The sequence below is a fragment of the Otolemur garnettii genome, unplaced genomic scaffold, assembly GCF_000181295.1.
Source record: "Otolemur garnettii isolate 467f Iridium unplaced genomic scaffold, OtoGar3 scaffold00128, whole genome shotgun sequence".
Classification (NCBI taxonomy): domain Eukaryota; kingdom Metazoa; phylum Chordata; class Mammalia; order Primates; family Galagidae; genus Otolemur; species Otolemur garnettii.
The window spans coordinates 396,952-417,389 of NW_003852523.1; the positions used below are offsets into that span (position 1 = coordinate 396,952).

The 20,438-nt window shown below is 42.2% G+C and overlaps 1 protein-coding gene across 1 annotated transcript in view; it reads right to left on the reverse strand.

The window, feature by feature from the left end:
- DSCAM (DS cell adhesion molecule) overlaps window positions 1–20,438 on the reverse strand; it is a gene marked incomplete at its 5' end in the record, with an annotated part of 730,460 nt that overhangs the window by 241,747 nt on the left and 468,275 nt on the right. The window contains 2 exons of the mRNA XM_012810262.1: window positions 184–357; window positions 16,392–16,511. Coding sequence (XP_012665716.1) covers window positions 184–357; window positions 16,392–16,511 — 294 coding nt within the window. The remainder of the gene's footprint in view (window positions 1–183; window positions 358–16,391; window positions 16,512–20,438) is intronic.

Genomic DNA, 20,438 nt, shown 5'->3' on the forward strand with positions numbered 1-20,438 from the left:
CTTGTACTCTTCGACCATGTTTCTGGAACAGCAAAACTTGAAAAGCCAGCCATGGCAAACCACTGGTCTTGTTTTGCTTTGTCCCCCCACCCCCCAACATGGGTGCACAGAGACAGTGGCAAAATCTAAGCCCCCAAAGACTTAGGTAAAACGAAGCAAATGCAAGCATTTCTTCTTCCTTACTTTTAACCGTGAGGTACATGGACTTGCTGACGTCTGCGCCCACATCGTTGCTGACCTTGCAGAGATAGTAGCCGCTGTCTTCTTCCACCACATGCTTGATCAGCAGCGACCCATTGCTGAGCACCTGGATCCGGCCATTCAGGGCAATTGGCTGGAACTGGGGGACCCCAGCACCTGGGACAGAGTAAAGGAGGAGAGGAATGGTGATGCAACCGGGGATAAATATGGAGAAGCAACAAGCTCAAGTTCAGCAGATGATGAAGAGAAGCAAGGGGTGCTTAACACACATCACACAGGGCAGTCGGGACACGGCAGGGTTCTCTTTCTTTCCTCCAACTTTGAAATTCTTTTTTAGGGAAAAACACATTTATTTATAATAACAGTATCTCAAACTGTGAGATAAAAAGTAGGAGAGCTTACAGTTTCTACATAAAAAGGCAAATTTGATGAGCGTTAAGTAGCTGATAAATTATTCAAAGGAATCAAGTAGAACACCCACAAAAGCAGACGTCTCTCTTGGTACTAAACAGACTCCCTGCATCCCGGGCACTCGGCATGAATGTAAACAAGGAGTGTCTGGGGACACGGCACTTGGAGGCCTTGCTCACTGCACACGTCTGAAGCTACAAAGAGAATGGCAGTGTGCCGATTTCTCTTCTAAGTGTGCTCACATTCCAGTCAAGGTAGGAACAGATGTTTTTCAAAAGAAGATGTACAAATTGTCCAACAAACATATGAAAAAACGTTCAAGAACACTAATCATTTATGAAATGCAAATTAAAACCTACAATGAGACATCACCTTACTCCCGTCAGAATGGCAGTTAAAAAGCAAAAAAACAATAGCTGGTGGCACAGACGTGGTAAAAGGGAAACACTTGCACTGTTGGTGGGAACGTGAATTAGTACAATCTCTGTGGAAAACAGTACAGAGATTTCTCAAAGAGCTAAAAGTAAACTGCCATCTGATCCAGCAGTCCCACTACTGGAAAAGAAGCCGGTGTATCAAAAGGTGTATTAAAGGACAAAGTACCACAATGCAACTCACAACTGCAAAGATACGCCATCAATCTAAGAGCCCATCAACTGATGACTGGATAAAGAAAATGTGGCTCATACATATACACAGTGGAGAACTACTCAGCCCTAAAAAGATGAAATAATGTCTTTTGTGGACATTTCAGTGGATGGAATATTCCATCCATTATTTCAGTGGATGGAACTGAAGGCCATTATCCATTTCAACAGGTGGAATTGGAGGCCACTAAGTGAAGTATCCCAGGAGTGGAAAGACAAATACTGCGTGTTCTAGCTCCTAAGTGGGACCTAGACGACAGGTATACACGGCCATATAGAGTGATGTAGTGGACAACGGATACTTAGAAGTGGGACAGGTGGGAAGGGAGTGAAGAATGTGAAATTCCTTATCGGGTACAATGTACACTATTTGGGTGACAGGTGTACTTAAAGCCCTGATTTCATCACTATATAGCTCATCCATGTAACAAAAAATTCATGTATACCCCCTAAATCTATTAAGATAAAAAATAAAAAAATTAAAACACATGTTAACCAGTAAAAAAGGAAAGAACAACATAATAGGTAGACCTCCAGCTGGATTGATCAAGAAGGAAAGGGAGAAGGCACGAATCATGAGTCACAATTACACAAGAGGCTATTACTGTAGCCCTTAGCTGAAATTTTCAAGGATAATAGAGAAAAATGTTAAGAATAACTTTGTGCCAATAAATTTGATGCCTTAGGTTCAATAGGTAAATGTATTGAAAACAAACAAAGGATACTTAAGAAAAAATAGATAACCTAAATAGTCTTGTATTTATTAAACACATTGAATTTGTGATTGAAAACCTTCCACAAAGAGTATTCAAAGTTCAAAAAGCTTCACTAATGAATTCTGTCCAATATTTAAGAAAGAAATAATATAAATTTATGCAAACCCTTTTAGAAATTATAAGAAAAGGAAAAGTTTATGACTAATTTTATGAGGTTAGTATCATCCTTATCCAAAAATCAGACCAAGACCTTATGGAACAGAGAACTATAGACCAATATCCATAATGAACATAGACGTAAAAATTCTTAATCAAGAATTATCAAACTAGGTTTATCAAGATATAAAAAGAGTAATATATTATGACCAAGTGAAGTCTACTCCAGGAATGCATGGTTGGTTTAAATTCAAAAATTAGGCAATGAACTTCACAGTACCAAATGACCAAAAAGACAAATGATCTTGCTTCATGGAGTTCAAAATCTGTCCATAATAAAATCTCATAGAAAACTAGGATTAGAATTAAATAAGATGAAAGGCATCTACAACTAATCAACAGCTAACATCATATTTAATTGTGAAAGACTAAATTGTTTTTCACCAAAGATCAAGAAAGAGACATAGATATCTGGTCTTACCCTTTTTATTTAATGTTATTCTGGAGATTCTAGTAAGAACAAGAAAATAAGAAAAGGAAATAAATTAATCTAGACTGATAAAGAAGAATGAAACTATCTTTACTCACAGATGGCAATTTTCCACATAGATAATCAGAAAGCGTCAACAAAAAGTTCCCGTACTATAAAGTGAGTTTAGTAAAGTCATGTGATGCAGCATCAATATAAAAAAATCAAAGGCAATTTTATTTACATATCCTGATAAGAAGTAATTAGAAATTGAAATTAAAAAGACAATATATTTGCATCAAAATGTGAAATATTTAGAAATAAATCTAACAAAATTTTTTCTAGACTAGCCCACTGAAAATTATAAAAGTTGTTGAGAACAACTAAAGAAGACCTTAACATGTGGAGAGTTATGCTATGCTCATGGATAGAAATATTGAACATTTTCAGGCATAAGTTGCCAATCTTATTCTAGAAAGAGCCAGATAGTAAATATGTTAGTAGGCCACACAGGTTCTGTTAAAACTACTCACGTCTGCCACTGACTCATGAAACCAGCCATAGGAAATAGAGTGGAAAGATTGTATCTCAAAAAATTTATTTACAAAACAGGTTGTGGGCAGAATTTGAACTTTGGCCCATAGTTCTCTGATACCTGGTTTAAAGGTAAGAGGAATAGAAATGTAAGATAATTGTAAAGTTGGAAGAGGGAGCGTACGCCTGCAACACTCACACCTTTGAAATAGCTCGTCCTGTGAAAGTTCACAGAAGATTTTAACAAATGCTTGATAGTGGAAGGACGTCAGTAAACGAGTGATTCTGAAAAACGTGGTCGGTGAAAGCTATCTACTAGTTTACCTGTTGGGTTCAAAACATGAGACTTTTGGATTAGAGAATCTGTAAATCTGTGAATTTTTTATTAACAAAATCCAAACAGTAAAAAAGTAAATTCCTATTTTTTTCCTCACTCCAAGATTCCAATCCCAACTGAAAGGATTACAGCTTCCCTATCATTTTTCTAGGCACATATAAGCAGCCCCTCTGTTTTAATATGAATAGAGTTTAGTGGTTTTGCTGAACACTCACACTGTGCAAGTAGCACAGGGCAAGTAACTATGATTTAAAGGATGGTAACCTCTAGTCCTCTCCCTCCTCTGAGTCCTCACTCTGTTGCCATGCCATGAGCTGCTCAATGGAGAGGGTGCCATGGGAAGGAACTGAGGTTGGACTCCCATTTGTAGTCCCCGAGAAACTAAGTCCTATTAATAATCACATGAGTGGGCTTGTGGGTCTGGGACACGACCCTCTCCCATTAAACTCTGACATGGCTGTGTCCCCGGCCAACACCTTAACTGCTCAGGAGGGACCCTGAGCCAGAGGACTCTGCTGAGCCACATCTGCATTTTTGACCCACAGAAATATTACTTTAACCCAGTAAGTTTGAGGTAATTTGTTACACAACAACAGATTACTAATACATTGTGAAAACCAGGTAAGTTAGACACAAGCTTTCAGTCCCTTCCCTGAAGAATGGAGATAATAGGGTCGAACCACCTTCACAAAGTGGGGAAGTTCATGAACTGTGGTGTGACTCATAGTGAACATATGATAGTGTTGTTTTTTAAAATTCTGCTTTTCATTATCTGATCATCTTATGATGACGTGACTTTGTGTCTCTCCCACTCTACAAGAATAGCAATTCAAGTTGCAGTGAATCACTCCACTTACCCCTCAGTCCATCAGCAGAGAAAGAGACACAGTGGTAGGCAATCTCTGGGTCTAATTCTTGGGAAGAATTCTCAACGAAACGTTATGCATATTAAAATCTTAAAACAGTATATTGCTGGGGGGGGGGGAGCCTGTGGCTCAAAGGAGTAGGGTGCTGGGCCCATATACAAGAGGTGGTGGGTTCAAACCCAGCCCCGGCCCCTCCCCCCCAAAAACAGTATATTGCTAAATTGCTTGTTGAAATTGTACCAATTTTATCTGCATCAGTGCTGGCTAGGGGTTAATTTTTCCCTCACACATGTATACCATTCATCTTTATTCTTCATCAGTACAGTATACTATATGTTATTATTTTACATTGTATCTTTTTGTTGATTTGCATTTTCTGTTTTTTTTTTCTTTTTTTTTTTTGCTTGTAGACAATGTTGAGCATCTTTTCATGAGTCCACTGGCCATTTGTACTTGCCCACTGGTAAACACCCCACTTACATACCGTGCCTATTTTTCTACTGAGCATATTGTCTTTTTAATCTTCATTTTCCAATGTGGTTTGGGTTTTAAGAATGTGTTTCTATGTTCTTAATTTATAAAACTCTTTTTGGGGGGTTCTTATTGTTTTAATCATAGTTGGATATTGGATATTGTCAGTTACACTGTCATCATCCACTGAGCAGTCACCACATGTCTTTTTATAAGTGAATTGCATTTGTAAAGAATTAGGTTTTGTAAATTGTTAGATTACTTCTTATGTGTTTGCTAATGTAAGGTTAAAGGACTTTATGGAAACATAAAAATCAAGAAAAAAAGCCTTTAATTTGTATTTAAATACTCAAATTTGATACACATTTTGAAAATTTATATTGGGTATTGATGGGTTTCTCAAAGTGCACTGTAAATTGGGGCGAGAGATCCAGTCCCATGTGTATGAGCACGACCTAAAAATTCAATCAAATGTAGGATTTAAAAAATACAGCCATAAAACAGAAAATATGAATATCTCAAATTATGTAATAGTGTATTCAAAAAGATCTGAAAAATATTTCAGAATGAAATGCTGATGAAGTTTGGGAAAGTTATAGAATTGGGCGGCACCTGTGGCTTAGTGAGTAGGGCACTAGCCCCATATACTGAGAGTTGCAGGTTCAAACCAGCCCCGGCCAAACTACAACAAAAAAATAGCTGGGCATTGTGGCAGGTGCCTATAGCCCCAGCTACTTGGGAAGCCGAGGTAAGAGAATTGCCTAAGCCCAGGAGTTGGAGGTTGCTGTGAGCTGTGACACCACAGTACTCTACCGAGGGTAACAAAGTGAGACTTTGTCTCAAAAAAAAAGAGAGAGAAAGTTATAGAATTATCCACATTGATGATAATGATACAATTTTTTTCCTTTCCTTAAAGAATTTTCACCAACAAAATACTTGTCACAGTTGAAACATTTACATTGAAGGATTACAACATAAATTGTTAATACATATCTAAGTTGTCTCAATTAAATAGCAGAAAAAGATGATCTGTTAATTCTTGTTTGGAACAAGATAAGCCCCTTCATTACTGAAAGGTCTTAATGGAAACAGAAGTAAAGTATTAAATGAATTTAAAAAACATTAAATCTTTTTTTCATCATAGAAATGAACCTAAGTTGAAGGGTTGCTGCATGTAAGGATCTAATCATGCTTGCTAAATGGAAAAACAGTGGACACTGCACCAACCAATCCGTCTCTTATAAGGACGACAGCTCTGAGGGTCAGCACTCATTTAACTCGAGGGAACAGACTTCACTGTGATTTGGTAGAATTATCGGTCATCTGCTTTAGATTCATCATTATTCTAAAGAGTAATATTTAACCAGTGCATCAATATGCAAAATCCTGTAATCTTCTTAGCACAAGGTAAGCACTCAGGGTAATTAGCTAGAAGACATGGTACAACAACCAGCAGTCATTAATTAAAGAGCTGCCAATTTTCTATGGCTAGCTGGGGTCAAGTGGGAACAATTTTTATGCTCCATTACATGAAAATGAACTGCTGAAGGGCTAAGGAAGGCACATACTGAATTATGGGTTATGTTAACAGTGGATGACCTTTCTTATTTATTGAAAAGATACGCCTAGCTGTGTTCCTGGGGACTGAGGGTGTGGGGACAGTGAAAAAAGAACAGCTGAGGGTCATCAAGTGAGCCCACTTTGAAGGCTGCAGCAAGTTCGACATGGTAGAACCTCCCTAATTGACCTCCTTCTTATGTTGACCAAATTTTCAGACTGGAAATGCACCACATGTACGTGTCAGCACAGCAGGCCTAGTTCTTTATGTTGACCACCTCCACGTATTGGCCAGCTTGCTGCACTCCCTTGGGTGGTCAACTTACAGGGGTTCTACTGTAATTGTTTTATCTTTTCTTCTACCCATAAGTCTTTGCTGGTCTGGTAGAGAGGGAAATTGCCTGAGAATCAAAGGAGTTGGTTCAAATGCCCTCTGAAACTCCCTGTGCCTTGGAGCAAGAGGCTTATTCTCTCTCCATCCTTAATTTCATCATAGATAAAATGAGGAGAAAAATCAATTTGCATTTGATACAGGATTGTCATTCATATCAAGGGAAACTAGATTACATGAATGCCAGTATAAATGTCCTCATGTAAGGACCAGAAGAAGTTGGCCAGTGAGACATTCAGAGAGTCCCCTCGCAGGGAGGAAGAAGATTCATTTGAAGAACAACAAAGTTGAGGAAAGGGGAGCTCTGTGCACTTCCAGGCTGCATCAAGAGGTAAGGCTGTGAGCCAGTCTTTCTCCTTACCGAGGCATCAAGAACACCATCCCTTCCTTCCTTATGAAGAAAGTGGGGTTTTCCTGAAGAATACATTTGTTTTCCTCTTGAGGGAGAGGGTTCTCCTTCTCTGAGAACAGTGATGGGTCGTGGGGAGTCTGTAGGCACCAACATAGAGGTGGGGATGTGAAGAGACGACACAGGTTAGAGCAGCAGCAGGTGCGCCTGAGGAAGGGCTGGCAGCTAGAAATGGGCTCTGGCTCATGGAGGTGGATGAGGGCTCTGGATGTCCTGTTACACAGAAGAATCCAGAAGGGGATGGGACACAGTCCTGAGACAATGGTCTGGTTCCAGGATGGAAAGCTATCCCCCAAAAGCTTCTGTCCCTGGATAGTGTCTCTAACATCTGTGTCCTGCTAATCTTGTATCAGATGTTCCATATCAATCTTAGTCCTTGCACTTCCCTCTGAACTGTGCCCTACATCATAGGGGCTGAAAACCTATAACTACATTTCTCGGCTCACTGGTTTCTATGTTACCAGTGAGAGGCACCTAGACACGATCTGGAAGGTGCAAGGAGAGAGAAACCATTACTTTCCTTCAGAAGAAGCAAACTGGTGAGTAGGCAGAGGCCCAGGTTTGCAGCTGCCTTCGGGAGGACTTCTACAAATTGCTGCTTTGGTGCTATAGGTCATTGTCACGACTGATGAGGGTACTTTATCATGGTTTCTACACTTCCCAAGTACCTAAAAGGCTTCTGAGTTATCCTGTCCTTCCATAATTTTGCTTGCATCTAATTTCCTGTATTAAAAAAACACCACACTCTAAGATACCACCTGGGTTACTTCTTTTGTAAATTTGCATATAATTATGTTCACTTTGTACTCCAATTATCTCCCATTAATCCCTTTATTTCTGTGTTGAAAAATCCTGTCCATTGAAAGCACGGTCACTTTCATAGACTACCTTTGTGTCTGCTCAGGGGTCGTTATGACTTGGCAGTCTGCTAGGTTAGCACGTATGCGTCATCAGATAACTCTGTACCTCATATGCAAGAGTCTCTTCCCACCAGCAAGATGGAGCATTGTCCCTTCATTTGTCAGAATGAACTGACCACAATCAGCACCTGCCAAAGGGTCACTGAAACCAGAGGGCACTGAGGTGGCTCAATTATGCTGACACTCTAGGGCTTTGCAAGGTGCCTGCAAGGCACTCTGCAGCTATGGCCACCATCCAAGGTCTCCAGCCACTCCTCCCTGGAGCAAGGGCTCCCCAAAAGTTTGCCCTCAATGTGACTTCCTCCATCTAGAGACTGTCCCGAGGAAAGGGATGAGAGGGAGAGAGAAGATGGAGGAGCAGAAGAAAGAAGGAAGGGTGAACTGGGTGTGAATGGTCTCAGCAGCTTCCCTGAGAGAGGGGCCTACGGAGGCCCTGCAGCAGCTCCTGGGCTGCCGAGACTGCTCACCTCAGCACAGAGGAAGGCAGAAGGTTTTTGTCTCCAAAAAGATGTTTTTATACTATCAAAGGAAAAAAATAAAACATTATCTTGAACATTCTTATTCTCTGTCCTGCTTATAACCTTTCCTCAAGAACTCATATTGCTTAGTGAGGACCACTGTCCCTACTCAGGGAACATGCAAGCAGAACTTGGGGACCCATGCTGGATTGTGAACTTGGGTTTATTTTTACCACCCTCTGCCCGAGGGAGAGGTTACTTTTTTCACTTTCTTATATTATTTGAATTTTCTCCTTGTATTCATGCGGGAGTCACATCTTATCATGCACTTAGGTTCCAGGGGTAACAAGAAGAGCTAGATAAGAGCATAGACCTGATAATAGGGATCAGAATGGTGCACTGGTGTGGAACCTGGGTCACACTGAAGCACTGGTGTAAAGTCTAGATCACACTGGTGCAGAGCCTGGGTCACACTGGAGCACTGGTGTAAAGTCTAGATCACACTGGTGCAGAGCCTGGGTCACACTGATGCACTGGTGTGGAGCCTGGGTCACACTGATGCACTGGTGTAGAGCCTGGGTCACATTGATGCACTAGTGTGGAGCCTGGGTCACACTGATGCACTAGTGTGGAGCCTGGGTCACACTGGAGCATTTGTGTAAAGTCTAGATCATACTGGTGCAGAGCCTGGGTCACACTGGTGCACTAGTGCAGAGCCTGGGTCACACTGGTGCACTAGTGCAGAGCCTGGGTCACACTGGTGCACTGGTGCGGAGCCTGGGTCATACTGGTGCACTAGTGCGGAGCCTGGGTCACACGGATACACTGGTGTGGAGCCTGGGTCACAGTAGTAACTAGTATGGACACTGGATCACACTGGTTTACTGGAGCCAGGAAAACCTAAGGAGATCTCTGCTGTTCCAAAAAAACCCTGGCATGGAAGAGCTCTAACCCATGAGGCTGGAAGAGCAAGACAAATGGAGAGTTTGGCAGCAGACATGGCCAGAGCATCAAGTGATGTGCAGATGGACAGGCAGGACAGGACATGGGATGGCAGATGGGCAGCAGCAGCCTCGGTGAGGTTTGGGGTCAGAGGTTCGATTCTGGTGCTCCATGCTAGGAAGAGTGAGGCAGGGCTAGGCATGGAGGGACTAGTCCCAGGGAGATGGCCAAGGCAAGGTGCTGGGAAGAGTGAGGCAGGGTAGGCATGGAGGGACTAGTCCCAGGGAGACGGCCAAGGCAAGGTGCTGGGAAGAGTGAGGCAGAGTAGGCATGGAGGGACTGCTCCCAGGGAGACGGCCAAGGCGAGGTGCTGGGAAGAGTGAGGCAGGGTAGGCATGGAGGGACTAGTCCCAGAGAGATGGCCAAGGGAAGGTGCTGGGAAGAGTGAGGCAGGGCTAGGCATGGAGGGACTAGTCCCAGAGAGATGGCCAAGGCAAGGTGCTGGGAAGAGTGAGGGAGGGTAGGCATGGAGGGACTAGTCCCAGGGAGATGGCCAAGGCAAGGTTCTGGGAAGAGTGAGTTTTATGCCTGGCAGGAGAGTGTCATGGCACCCTAGTACAGGTAGGAGCTCCAGTTTTTAGAGGGTCTCTCCAGTGGGATGGAATGGGAGGATGTTTGAACTCTGCTCGCTTGTTTGTACGGAGTTTACTGCGAGCCCTTCTCATGGGGAAGGGGACTCTTGTCTGCTTGGTGATGGATTCAGTACATTATATTTGTATCTTTGGTGTTGCAGCTCACCTTAGCCGGGATGTTATGTGTTCTTCAAATTTCTCTCTTGGCTCAGCTCCAAACCATTGGCTTAATTGCTAAACTTCTATCTTTTAACTCTCCTTCTGGATAGGAGTCTCTGTGGAAAGCTGGCTGCAGTCCACCATCTTACCTCCACCCACTCCATTTTCTATGAAACTAGAAAGCAGCTCAGGTTCCAACTACAAAATAGGTAAATGAGTACCCAACAGCATCAGTGGAGCAGAGGTATAGGCAGAAAGCCACACAATAGGCCCAGTGCTGTGAGTTTCAATAAACAGAAAGCAACACGGGTGGCATGTGAGGGGCAAACCTCCATCAGGGGAGGCAGTGTGCACTGGCAGGGCTGCCCCACACCTGGTGCAGCTGAGAATCAGAGAGGTAGGGTTACAAGAGGAATCAGATACTTGCACCAAGCAATCTCCTTCTGGGGACACGTGAGTATAATAGAGTCCTCTTATCCATAGTTTCAGTTACCTGTGGTTAACCATGGCTGGAGAATAGTGAGTATAGTGCCATAAGGAATTTGGACAGGGGGTGGGGAGAGAGAGATAGAGAGAGAGAGAGTGTGTGAACACATTCATTTCTATAAATTTGATTACAGCGTATTGTTAATAGTTGTTTTGTCCTATTAGTTGTTAGCCTCCTACAGTACTTAATTTATAAGTTAAACTTTATCATAGGCAAGTATGTATCAGAAAAAAACACACCATATGTAAGTCTTGGTACTACTGATGATTTCAGAAATCCACGGGGGTCTTAGAATGCACTCCCATGGATAAGGAGACGACTATACTCAAAAGGAAGCCAGCACATAGCCAGACACCATGACAAAAATGTTAGAAAGAAATAGAACAAGAAACCAGGTGATGGAAATCTCACCAGAAAGTGTTGCCATGATTTAGATGAAAACTGTGAATTAAATAACCACTTGTAGGAGTGAAATGGGAGAGCTAGAGAAAGAAGGGAGAAAATCTGACATCACCACAGTGAAGGCAGAATCAGAGAAGGCACAAAGGGAGAACAGACTTCATAGGGGAGAGAATCAGGGGATGGAAATTGGAAAATATCAAACAAGAGTTAAACTGGAAACAAATGGGTTAAAAAACCAGAGAGGAAAGTGACCTGCTTGGAAGGTAGATGATGATTCTATGGAACCCCAAAGAAGGAAAGGAAACGCAAGAGGACAGATGCTTAGAGGTACACTTTGTGAAAAAAAGAAAAAAGATGACTCGAGCTACATATTACAAAGGCATATGACATCTAAGGGAGACAAGCCCAAATCCATGACAGGGAAATACAGATTGTACATTTACCAGACGGCAATGTCAGCTCTTTGGTGCACACAAGCAAAAAGATTAAGTTCCTTCCACAGGGAAATCAGATGGCTTGTGTTCCCTCTGAGGAAGTGGTGTGTGGAAGAGCAAGGACGGAGCCTTGACAACAGGGAAGGGCTCAGCATGTCTACAGCCAAAGGCTCATGGTGAGCGCAAAGTCACCCAGTGCAGGACAGGGACAAACACAGAAGGTGGGCGTGTGGCAGCAGGCTAGAACACAGGTCTGAGCTCTGACAATGGGGGGAATATTTATTTTAAAAAATTAGGATATTTAGAAAAAGTATAGTAACTTATACTGGAAAGTGACTACGGTGTCCACAGAGAGAGGGTGTTGTCCAGACTCAGATCTGCCCTCCTGGAGTCACCCCATCTAGGGCAAAACACCTGCCTTCTCCTCACTGGCCAGGGCTCCTCCCTTTCTCTCACACCCACAGCCAGTCCATCAACCAGGGACATTCACAGTCCAGGCATGTGTCCCCCTCTGTTGCCCTCACCCTGGCCTCAGCCACATCCTGACCAGGGCCTCCTGAGTGGTGGCCAGCTGCAATACTGCCTCCTTACAGTCAGCTTTCAACACAGCCACCCTGGCCTGGGTAATCCTTAAAAAGCACTGGGCAGATGACAGCGCCTCTGTGGATCACTCCCAGAGCTCCTGACTCTAGCTTCATCTCTGGGCAGCAGAGGGAGAGAGCTCCACCATCACAACTCCCAATGTCTGCTCCCCATCAGGGCAGAGCCTCGTTTGTGTAGTGATTGATGAGGACCCAGTGCCGGACCTCTGGGGTTTTCTTTCACTCCCTCTGTCCCACCCACATGTCCATTCTAGGCACAAACCCACCTAGCCCCTGGCTTCGGCACTAGTTGGTCTCTGGACTTTCAGCAGTTGCCCTCAGATGGGCTGTGGCTTTGCTCAACAGCACACCCTGCTCGGAAATGCTGACAATATTATTTTAAACACACACTGCTCCCACTGTGCCAACCCACCCCTTACCCCTACCCCTTACCCCTACCCCTACGTGCTCTGATTCTTGCCCTAGGACTTTACCATGACCTCCAAAATTTTCCTGAAGGTCAGGGAATCTGTGGATAGTGAGAGAGAGCAGAGGATGCCAGGGTAAGCCAGGGGCTGGTGCCTTCTCGATCTTCTGGCCTTTGCAGCCCCTCCTGGCTTCTCAGAAGCTAACAAAGAGATGACCCCAGTCCTTAGGACAGCAACTGAGACCAGTTTCCCTCCACTACAAATGACACACATGGAGAGAAAGGCATTTCACTGAAGGGAGGCTCACCACAGGATGAAGCCCTAATTTTTAACAAGAGGCCTCATTTGTTCATTTGAAAGAAAAAAGCCCAGAAGACTGAATTGAATATCTTAGACTTTGTGTATCTAGACTCAAGGTCAAACATGTAATAACATTATTTTTCAGCAAAGATGGTTTCATCTCTGGAGTAGCCAAACTCAATTACTCTGATTCACTCTGGAACTCTGCAGCACCAGGACGAAATTGTTGCATCTCTCCAGAAAACGACATCAGTCCAGGTAATCCATATCTTTGTCATGCACAGGGGAGGTGCATTTATGCTCTTAGTGACTATTTTGATTACAGGAAGCACAGTGCATTAGCAGGGCTGAAGTTTTCCTTAAGAAACATCTTTGTTACTTTCATAATAATAATAAGAAGAAGAATATCAATATCCCTCTATTAGACTGGGAAAATACTTTTAAAATGAGCATAATATCCAGTATTATTTAGTCATAAGAAACAGGCACTTCTGAAAACTATGGGAGGATGTGCAAAGGAAAGAAATTCTGGGAAATTATCAGTGAGCACTGGAAGCCGCACAAACCACCAGGCTGTGAGCCAGCAACTCTTCGTATGGAGATTTATCCACAGGGAAATGCAGGCACATACACAAAGGTGACAGAAGTCACGATACTTTCCTGTAGTAAAACATTACAGAAAACCCTAAAAGACAGTGTTCAACAATAATGGTGGAGATACCTAGTTACCTCTGACTTTGGTAAAATCACACACATTGACTTTGCCATGGCTTACAGACCCCCAATAGCTAGGGTGACCCTGGAAGTGATCCAGGGAGATGTTAGCAGAACCAATCTTTCCTCAAAAGACCCCCAGGGGCAGGGAGCTAACTCTGGTGGGAGAGGGGACGCTCTCCCTCCACTCTCCCTCCACTCTCCCTCCTCCACAGAAATGTGAAAGTGGGTTACCCTTGGGGCCCACTGGCTTTCTGTTGAGGAGGAGAGACTCCTGCTAAGAGTGGCAGAACTCTACTCAACATCTGAGAAGTCTAGGTCCTTGTTGACTTAGGAGAGCTGACTAAGTAGCTCTGCACTGTCTACTCCTAAATCCTCTCAGGAGGAGATAAACCCTGCAAATTTAGTGGCTGAATTCAGTCTTAACTAAGGCAACAGATAGTTCAATAGACTTGTTATTATATAAATATAAACTCTACAGACACATTAGCAAGTTGTATTTAACAAGGTAGCATATTGTTAACTGAAGAAAAAAGATTAAAAGCCAAAACCAATCATATGATCAAAAAAGTTTTAAACTCATATATGTAAAGATGGGCGGACAATTGCTTGGAGACAGGCCCAGAAGGCTTGACAAAAAAATGTGTGCAGGAGTTACTACCTTTGGTTACCTTTGAGTGTCATTACTTGGGGGGAATTTAACTTTTAAAAAATTGTTTTTGCAATTTCTAATTTTGTCTTTAATTAAAGATTTGATACTGCACACGTAATTTAAAAGTAAAAAAAAGCTCCTATCACTTAATATGCAAATCAGTGATGAGAAGGAATGAGATGCCCGTAACATCTAGACAGATGAAGGGCTAATAATCTTCATAAAAACACTCTGGCAAATAAAGAATAGAGGTAAGTGTGCAAGTAACATGAATAAGAAATGTCCCAAAGGAGGAGAAAAAGTGATTGGTAAACATAAGATAAAACCTTTTAATCATGAGTGATCTAAATATTCAAATTAAAAGGAAAAGCCATTTTCACCCATCAAGCTATAAAGATTACAAAGAAAAGATGTAGTTGGCCAGAGTGCAGGGCCATGCACGCACCCTCACACGGCTGGAGGCACCGTGTCCTTCACCATTGCAGACTGGAGCCTTACATGTGCTCACACCATTTCACTTCTAGGAATTTGCACAAACCCAATTCCATGTATGTGCACTGTATTTACATGTAGTGATGTGCTTTGCACACGGTTTACCACAGTGAAAAACTGGAAACAATGTAAGGGCTGGACAGAGGGAACATCTGTACAACAGCAAGCATTAAAAATAATTTTAAGAAAAGAAATGTCATGGAAATGTCCACAATATCAAATATGATCATTGATGTATTGATATACAAATTTGATCATTAAATGTATTGTTTATCTTGTTTCCATATAATAATGCAACATGGGACTTCAAATATGGCCTGAAATAAAACGTTATGGGACAGGTACTCTTGAATAACAGGCTTTTATTTCTGAAGGAAGTGCTTCCCCTGTGGACCTTGGACTTGCGGTGCAGGAGGGAAGCTGCCTCAGGGGATTTTTAATCATTCAATTGCTTTCCGCATCAAACAGTGTCTAGCACCTCCCTCCTCCCTCTTTTCCTTCTTTCTCAAAAAATAGATGCCAGAAGGGTGGTGGCATGTGCACCATTTGTTTGCCTTTGATTGTTATTTTTAAACTGAGAAAATGTAACATATTATTTTAAAAATATATGCAGTCTACAAATCATAAGAGAAAGAAACAAAGCCACCCACAACTAGAGAGAAGTGTACAGATAATATGAATAAGGAGTCTCCCCAAAGAAAAACAGAAACTATACTTTGGTTTTAGACCATTGGAAAGAAGACCATGATTGACTGCTTGATTGCTCTCACTAGTACATATCCCGCTCTCAGATGTTTAATAAATAAATTATTGATTTCAGATGCCTGCATGAGAAAAGAAAGAGAACTTCCAGTATGTTTGCAAACACAGTTAAAGAATCTCTCCAAAGAAGACAATATGATGAACATAAATTATTTTTCCAGGGTCTAAAATGATTCCACCACTCGTCTCTGTGTTATAAGCTTCCACTTACATAATGCCTACAGTGTTACCTGAAAAAAGGAAGCATGCTTAGCCCTGGAGGAGGGGGCACTGAACACTCAGATAGGACACAGGATGTGTTTTTTTTAAAAACAGCACAAGGGGGATAATATGTAATTCGTATATTCTATGGTAACCAGGGAAATAGAACAATCAATGATTTATTTTTTAACTCTTTAAAACCACTTCATCTCATATATAAATACTGGGAAAATAATCTTTCAAGTAGAAGTAATTCTGCTAATTTAATCTTGCATCTCCACTTACCCACGTTTGCAGTGGCTTCTAGGAAGACCATGGTTATCTAACACAGGAGGGAAGGCTCATGGTTATCTAACACAGGAGGGAAGGTTCAGTACTTTGCTAAATGTTGGAGTAAGCTGGGTGGATAACCTGACTCCCCTTCCTGGTCCTTCCTAGGGCATATTGTGCAAGATAAGACACTTTGTTGTTCTAAATAAAAATACCTGGATGGGTGATGATGGGTGTCTGTGAGACAATGACAGGCTTGGTGGAAATAGGGACGTATATTTACTGCAAGGAACATCTCTGGAAAGACTGAACACGCTCATGCAATCCTTCACAACATGATGCAGGTTGGGCAGCTAACTATCAAATCAAGTAACATCATATTAATGCCATACCTTTAGAGAATTTCCACACGATGGTTGGTACGGGATAACCTTCAGCCGAGCAATTGAGGATGACAGCTTTGCCGTAAATCCCATCCTGGTCCCGTGGCTGAACCACAAACTTTGGAGGAACTGAAAAGATAAATGTCACGAGTCATTCAGACACAACCAAACTGGAGAGGGCATGATTTTAAGAAATCAAATCATTCCAATGAACACACGAAGAATCCTTCATATGTGTAGGAAACTAATAAATAAAAACAATATTATTTGTGGTTTGGGATAAATTAGGGGAGTAATCTCAGTGATAGTGTTTTTTTATTTTTATTAATGAGGTATTTATTTTTATCTCAGAATGGTACAAGGGTACCATTACTTTTGTACAGTCTGAGTCAAGGTTACAACTGTGTCCCAGGCAGTGCGCTCCTGCCCACCAGGTATGAACTAACCTGCCCCTTCTCCCCACCTCCATCTGCTTGATTTCTGTTGAATTTCACCACCATATGTATGCATGTGTGTTGGTATTTTAGTTCCCCTTTAAATGTGAGCACCTGTGGGGTTTGTTTTTCTATTCTTGTGACACTTCACTTCAGTCTCCAGTTTCTTCCAGATTGTTACAAAGATATTAGTTCACCATTATTTCTTCCGTGGCTGAGTGACACTCCATGGTATAGCATTTTATTACTCTGCTCGGGTATTGGTGGGCACTCCGGTTGTTTCCACATCTTTGCAATTGTGATTTGTGCTGCTGTAAACATCAGAATGAAAGTATCTTTTATACAGAATAGCTTTTTCCTCCTTTAGGTAAATATGGAGCAGTGGGATTGCTGGATTAAATGGTAGATCTACCTTTGGTTCCTTGAGGTATCTCCCTGTAATTTTTCAGAGCCTTTGTAGTAGAAACAAGTACTTTGCATCAGGAAAACCGGTTTCTTAAGAGTGGGAATTTGATTAAGCCAAAGGAATGGGTTTTAATTCGTGTTATCAAAGATCTTCAGGATTTAATTCCATAGAGAAAAGAAATAAAACTGATACAGGGCGGGTGGCACCTGGCTTAGGCCCCACCGGCCGCCCTGGAGAACCTGCCTCACCTTCTGCATCGCTGCCCTGGGGGTGTTGGTGCTGCAGGATGCTGAGAGGCCAAGGCTGGAGAACCAAGGGCGGCAGAGAGGGGCCAGGGCGGCAGAGAGGGGCCAGGGCGGCAGAGAGGGGCCAGGGCAGCAGAGAGGGGCCAGCGCGGCAGAAGCCGCAGGTCCCTGGTTAGTCGAGGGAGATCTCAGCACAGCCCACGAGGTTGCAGGAGCCACCCCTGTTTTCCCCGTCTCTGGGCGCAGTGCTGCAGGTGCGAGACCACCCTCTGGGGCACACACACAGCTTCTGCGGCTGAGAGTGGGGTTCCCCCTTCGGGGCTTAAAGGCAGAAGCCCTCATTTCCTAAGCCCGGTCAATTTCACGAAAGTTTCTTAGGTCTGGGAAATTTCATGAAGGGAATGCATTGACTTTTTACCCAGTGGAAGGGGCCTGTACCCACTCATTTTTCGGGCTATGTATATACCCTACGGACCCAGGCGGAGGACAGGGTTTCTCTGCCTTGGGTTTATTGCTCTGCCAGAAGCTCTGGTGCTTTTTCTGTAGCATAAATCCTGTCTTGCCAGCAATCTGTGGTCCATGGATTCATTCTTCGAATTCCTGAGACCAACGACCTACTGAAGGAGAAATTCCGGTAACAGAACCACCACTTAAAGAATAAATAAAATATGTATTTGCCCCTCAAATAGTGATTATCATGGACAAGTGTTCTTGGTGCCAACTGTTCAGAGCATTTGTTGTTGACTTTTCCCCTAACAGGCGATGAAGGGAGAGTTGATAGACACTCCCTAAAGGTGAAGGGAGAGTTGATAGACACTCCCTAAAGGCTACAAAGAACAGGCCGTGGGATCCAGCTTTCTCTAGAAATCTTATGAGGACATGAAGACTGTCATTCTCGAGGTCAGCACCATTCTGGGACAAAGGGGGACTGTGCCAGGCAGTTGTAGTGAACTACCATTCAGGCTTTATAGTGAGCTTATAAAATAATAAAACAAGGGACTAAGTAACTGCTCATCCGGTGAACGCTGTGAGGTGCTGGAAAGTCCATCCCTACCCCAACATATAACATATCACCCAAGAGAAAGCAAATGCTCTGAGGAAAGCTACTATGGTTTTAAGAATCTTTGTGCCGTCTCTTAGAAAGGGAAGACTTAGAATTTGCTTCACAATTTTGGGGAAAAGCTAACATCTGAAGGTATTGTAATCTGTAATCCACAAATCTTTCCCAGAAAGTCGGTGATTCATTGCGGCGTGTACTTTCAATGAGACAGTCATAGGTTATGTGAGGGGAGGTGAATTATGTCCACACGCAGTAGATACTGAGCAAATGAGTGTTCTTCCTCTCCTCCTCAATTCCTGGTATGGCTAATCTTGTCTGCCTGTGGTATCCGGTATTCTCCATTTTAAGACAGAAACAGACGGGCAGGAATTCTAGTCACCACATGTGATAGACCAAGGGTACAGCCAAGTTTGGCAGGAGCTTAGATGCACGTTAGGGTGATGTGAGCCAAAGGGAAGATCCCTGTGGCCAGAAAATAACCAAGGAGGAGGGAACAATGTCAAACGCAAGCAGCAGCTAGCAATAGAACTCAAGGCTGTGTTTCCACCAACGAAATTGGTTTTAACTTTGAGCCTAGCTTTTCTGTAGGAAGCAGAACATGTGGAGATGCAACAGAAGGTGATGGCCACCAGCCAGGAACCACGTGCTGACACCTCGATGTGGTCTCCAGCTCTGCTACTCCTGGTTGGGTGATTATTTTATGCAAATTATCAAATGTCTCTTGGCTTCAATTTCCTTACCTCCAAATTTGGGATAATTGCAGCACCCATTTTAAAGGATTTTTATGAAGATTAAATGATGTACGATTAGAAAATTTCTCAGGACAGTAGCTGAAGTTATTAAGCACTGTAAGAAGGTCGCTTGATTTATAATTAGCTTTGGCATATTCTTAATGAACAAAGTACCCAACTTACAAATAAATAATGTGTAAATAAGTAATTTACACAGCCAACAGGTCTTTGTTTAATAGTTAGTAAATAATTTTACTTCATGTAGATGATATTCTGTGACAAACATCTTCAATAAACTATAAATATATTTAACATTATAATAATGAATGATTATCTCATGGTAAAGAAATTACATGGGTATTTCTAGGAAAAATGATAGAGATTATATAGAGTAACATTTTCCATTAGAAGTGAGCAGTCAACCTTCAGGGCAGACTGCAAAATTTAAGACATAATACAAGAAAATCATTCTCCCCAGGGTGGAAGCAAATCTATGGTCATCACATTCTATACTCAACTGGGCTCAAATTCTACTAAGAGCAAGAAATCCCTTGTCAAATAGTTAGGTTAGCTAAACTCTGTGTTTTCTCCAGAAGAATGGCAAATTGCAATTGATCCATGAGCCTTGCCCCTCTATTTGGTTCTAATCCAATGAAATTTTATTTTAACATGGATCAAAGAGATTTACATGGGAAATAACCATTAACATAGTGGAAGTACAAGGTAATTACAGATGAAAATGGACCTTATATTAGTAGAGTAACTCTACTATATTACTGCTGAAAATTGTTTCAGACATTGGTAGGAGTACCCAATGGACTCCCTATGTCCACCCTTTTGCTCTCAGACTAAAATTCTCTCCTCAAATACCTCCATTGATCCAAATTCACATAAATACCTAATAAAGATCCTTCAGAAATAAGGGAGATTTTTAATTTTTAGGGCACAGAAACTTATAGCTCAGTGTTTTACCTCAAGTTCATAGACTATGGAACTTGACATACAGGTATATTTTCTTAAGGAAAATTCTATATATACTAAGTGCATGAATAATACAAATCATATACACTTTCTTTAAACATTGATAGAAGATTGTAATGACTTTAAATATTCAGTACCTTAGTGGTTTCTTATCATGCACTAACAAATATGTAGGCCTCTTCCATGAAAGTGAACTTGT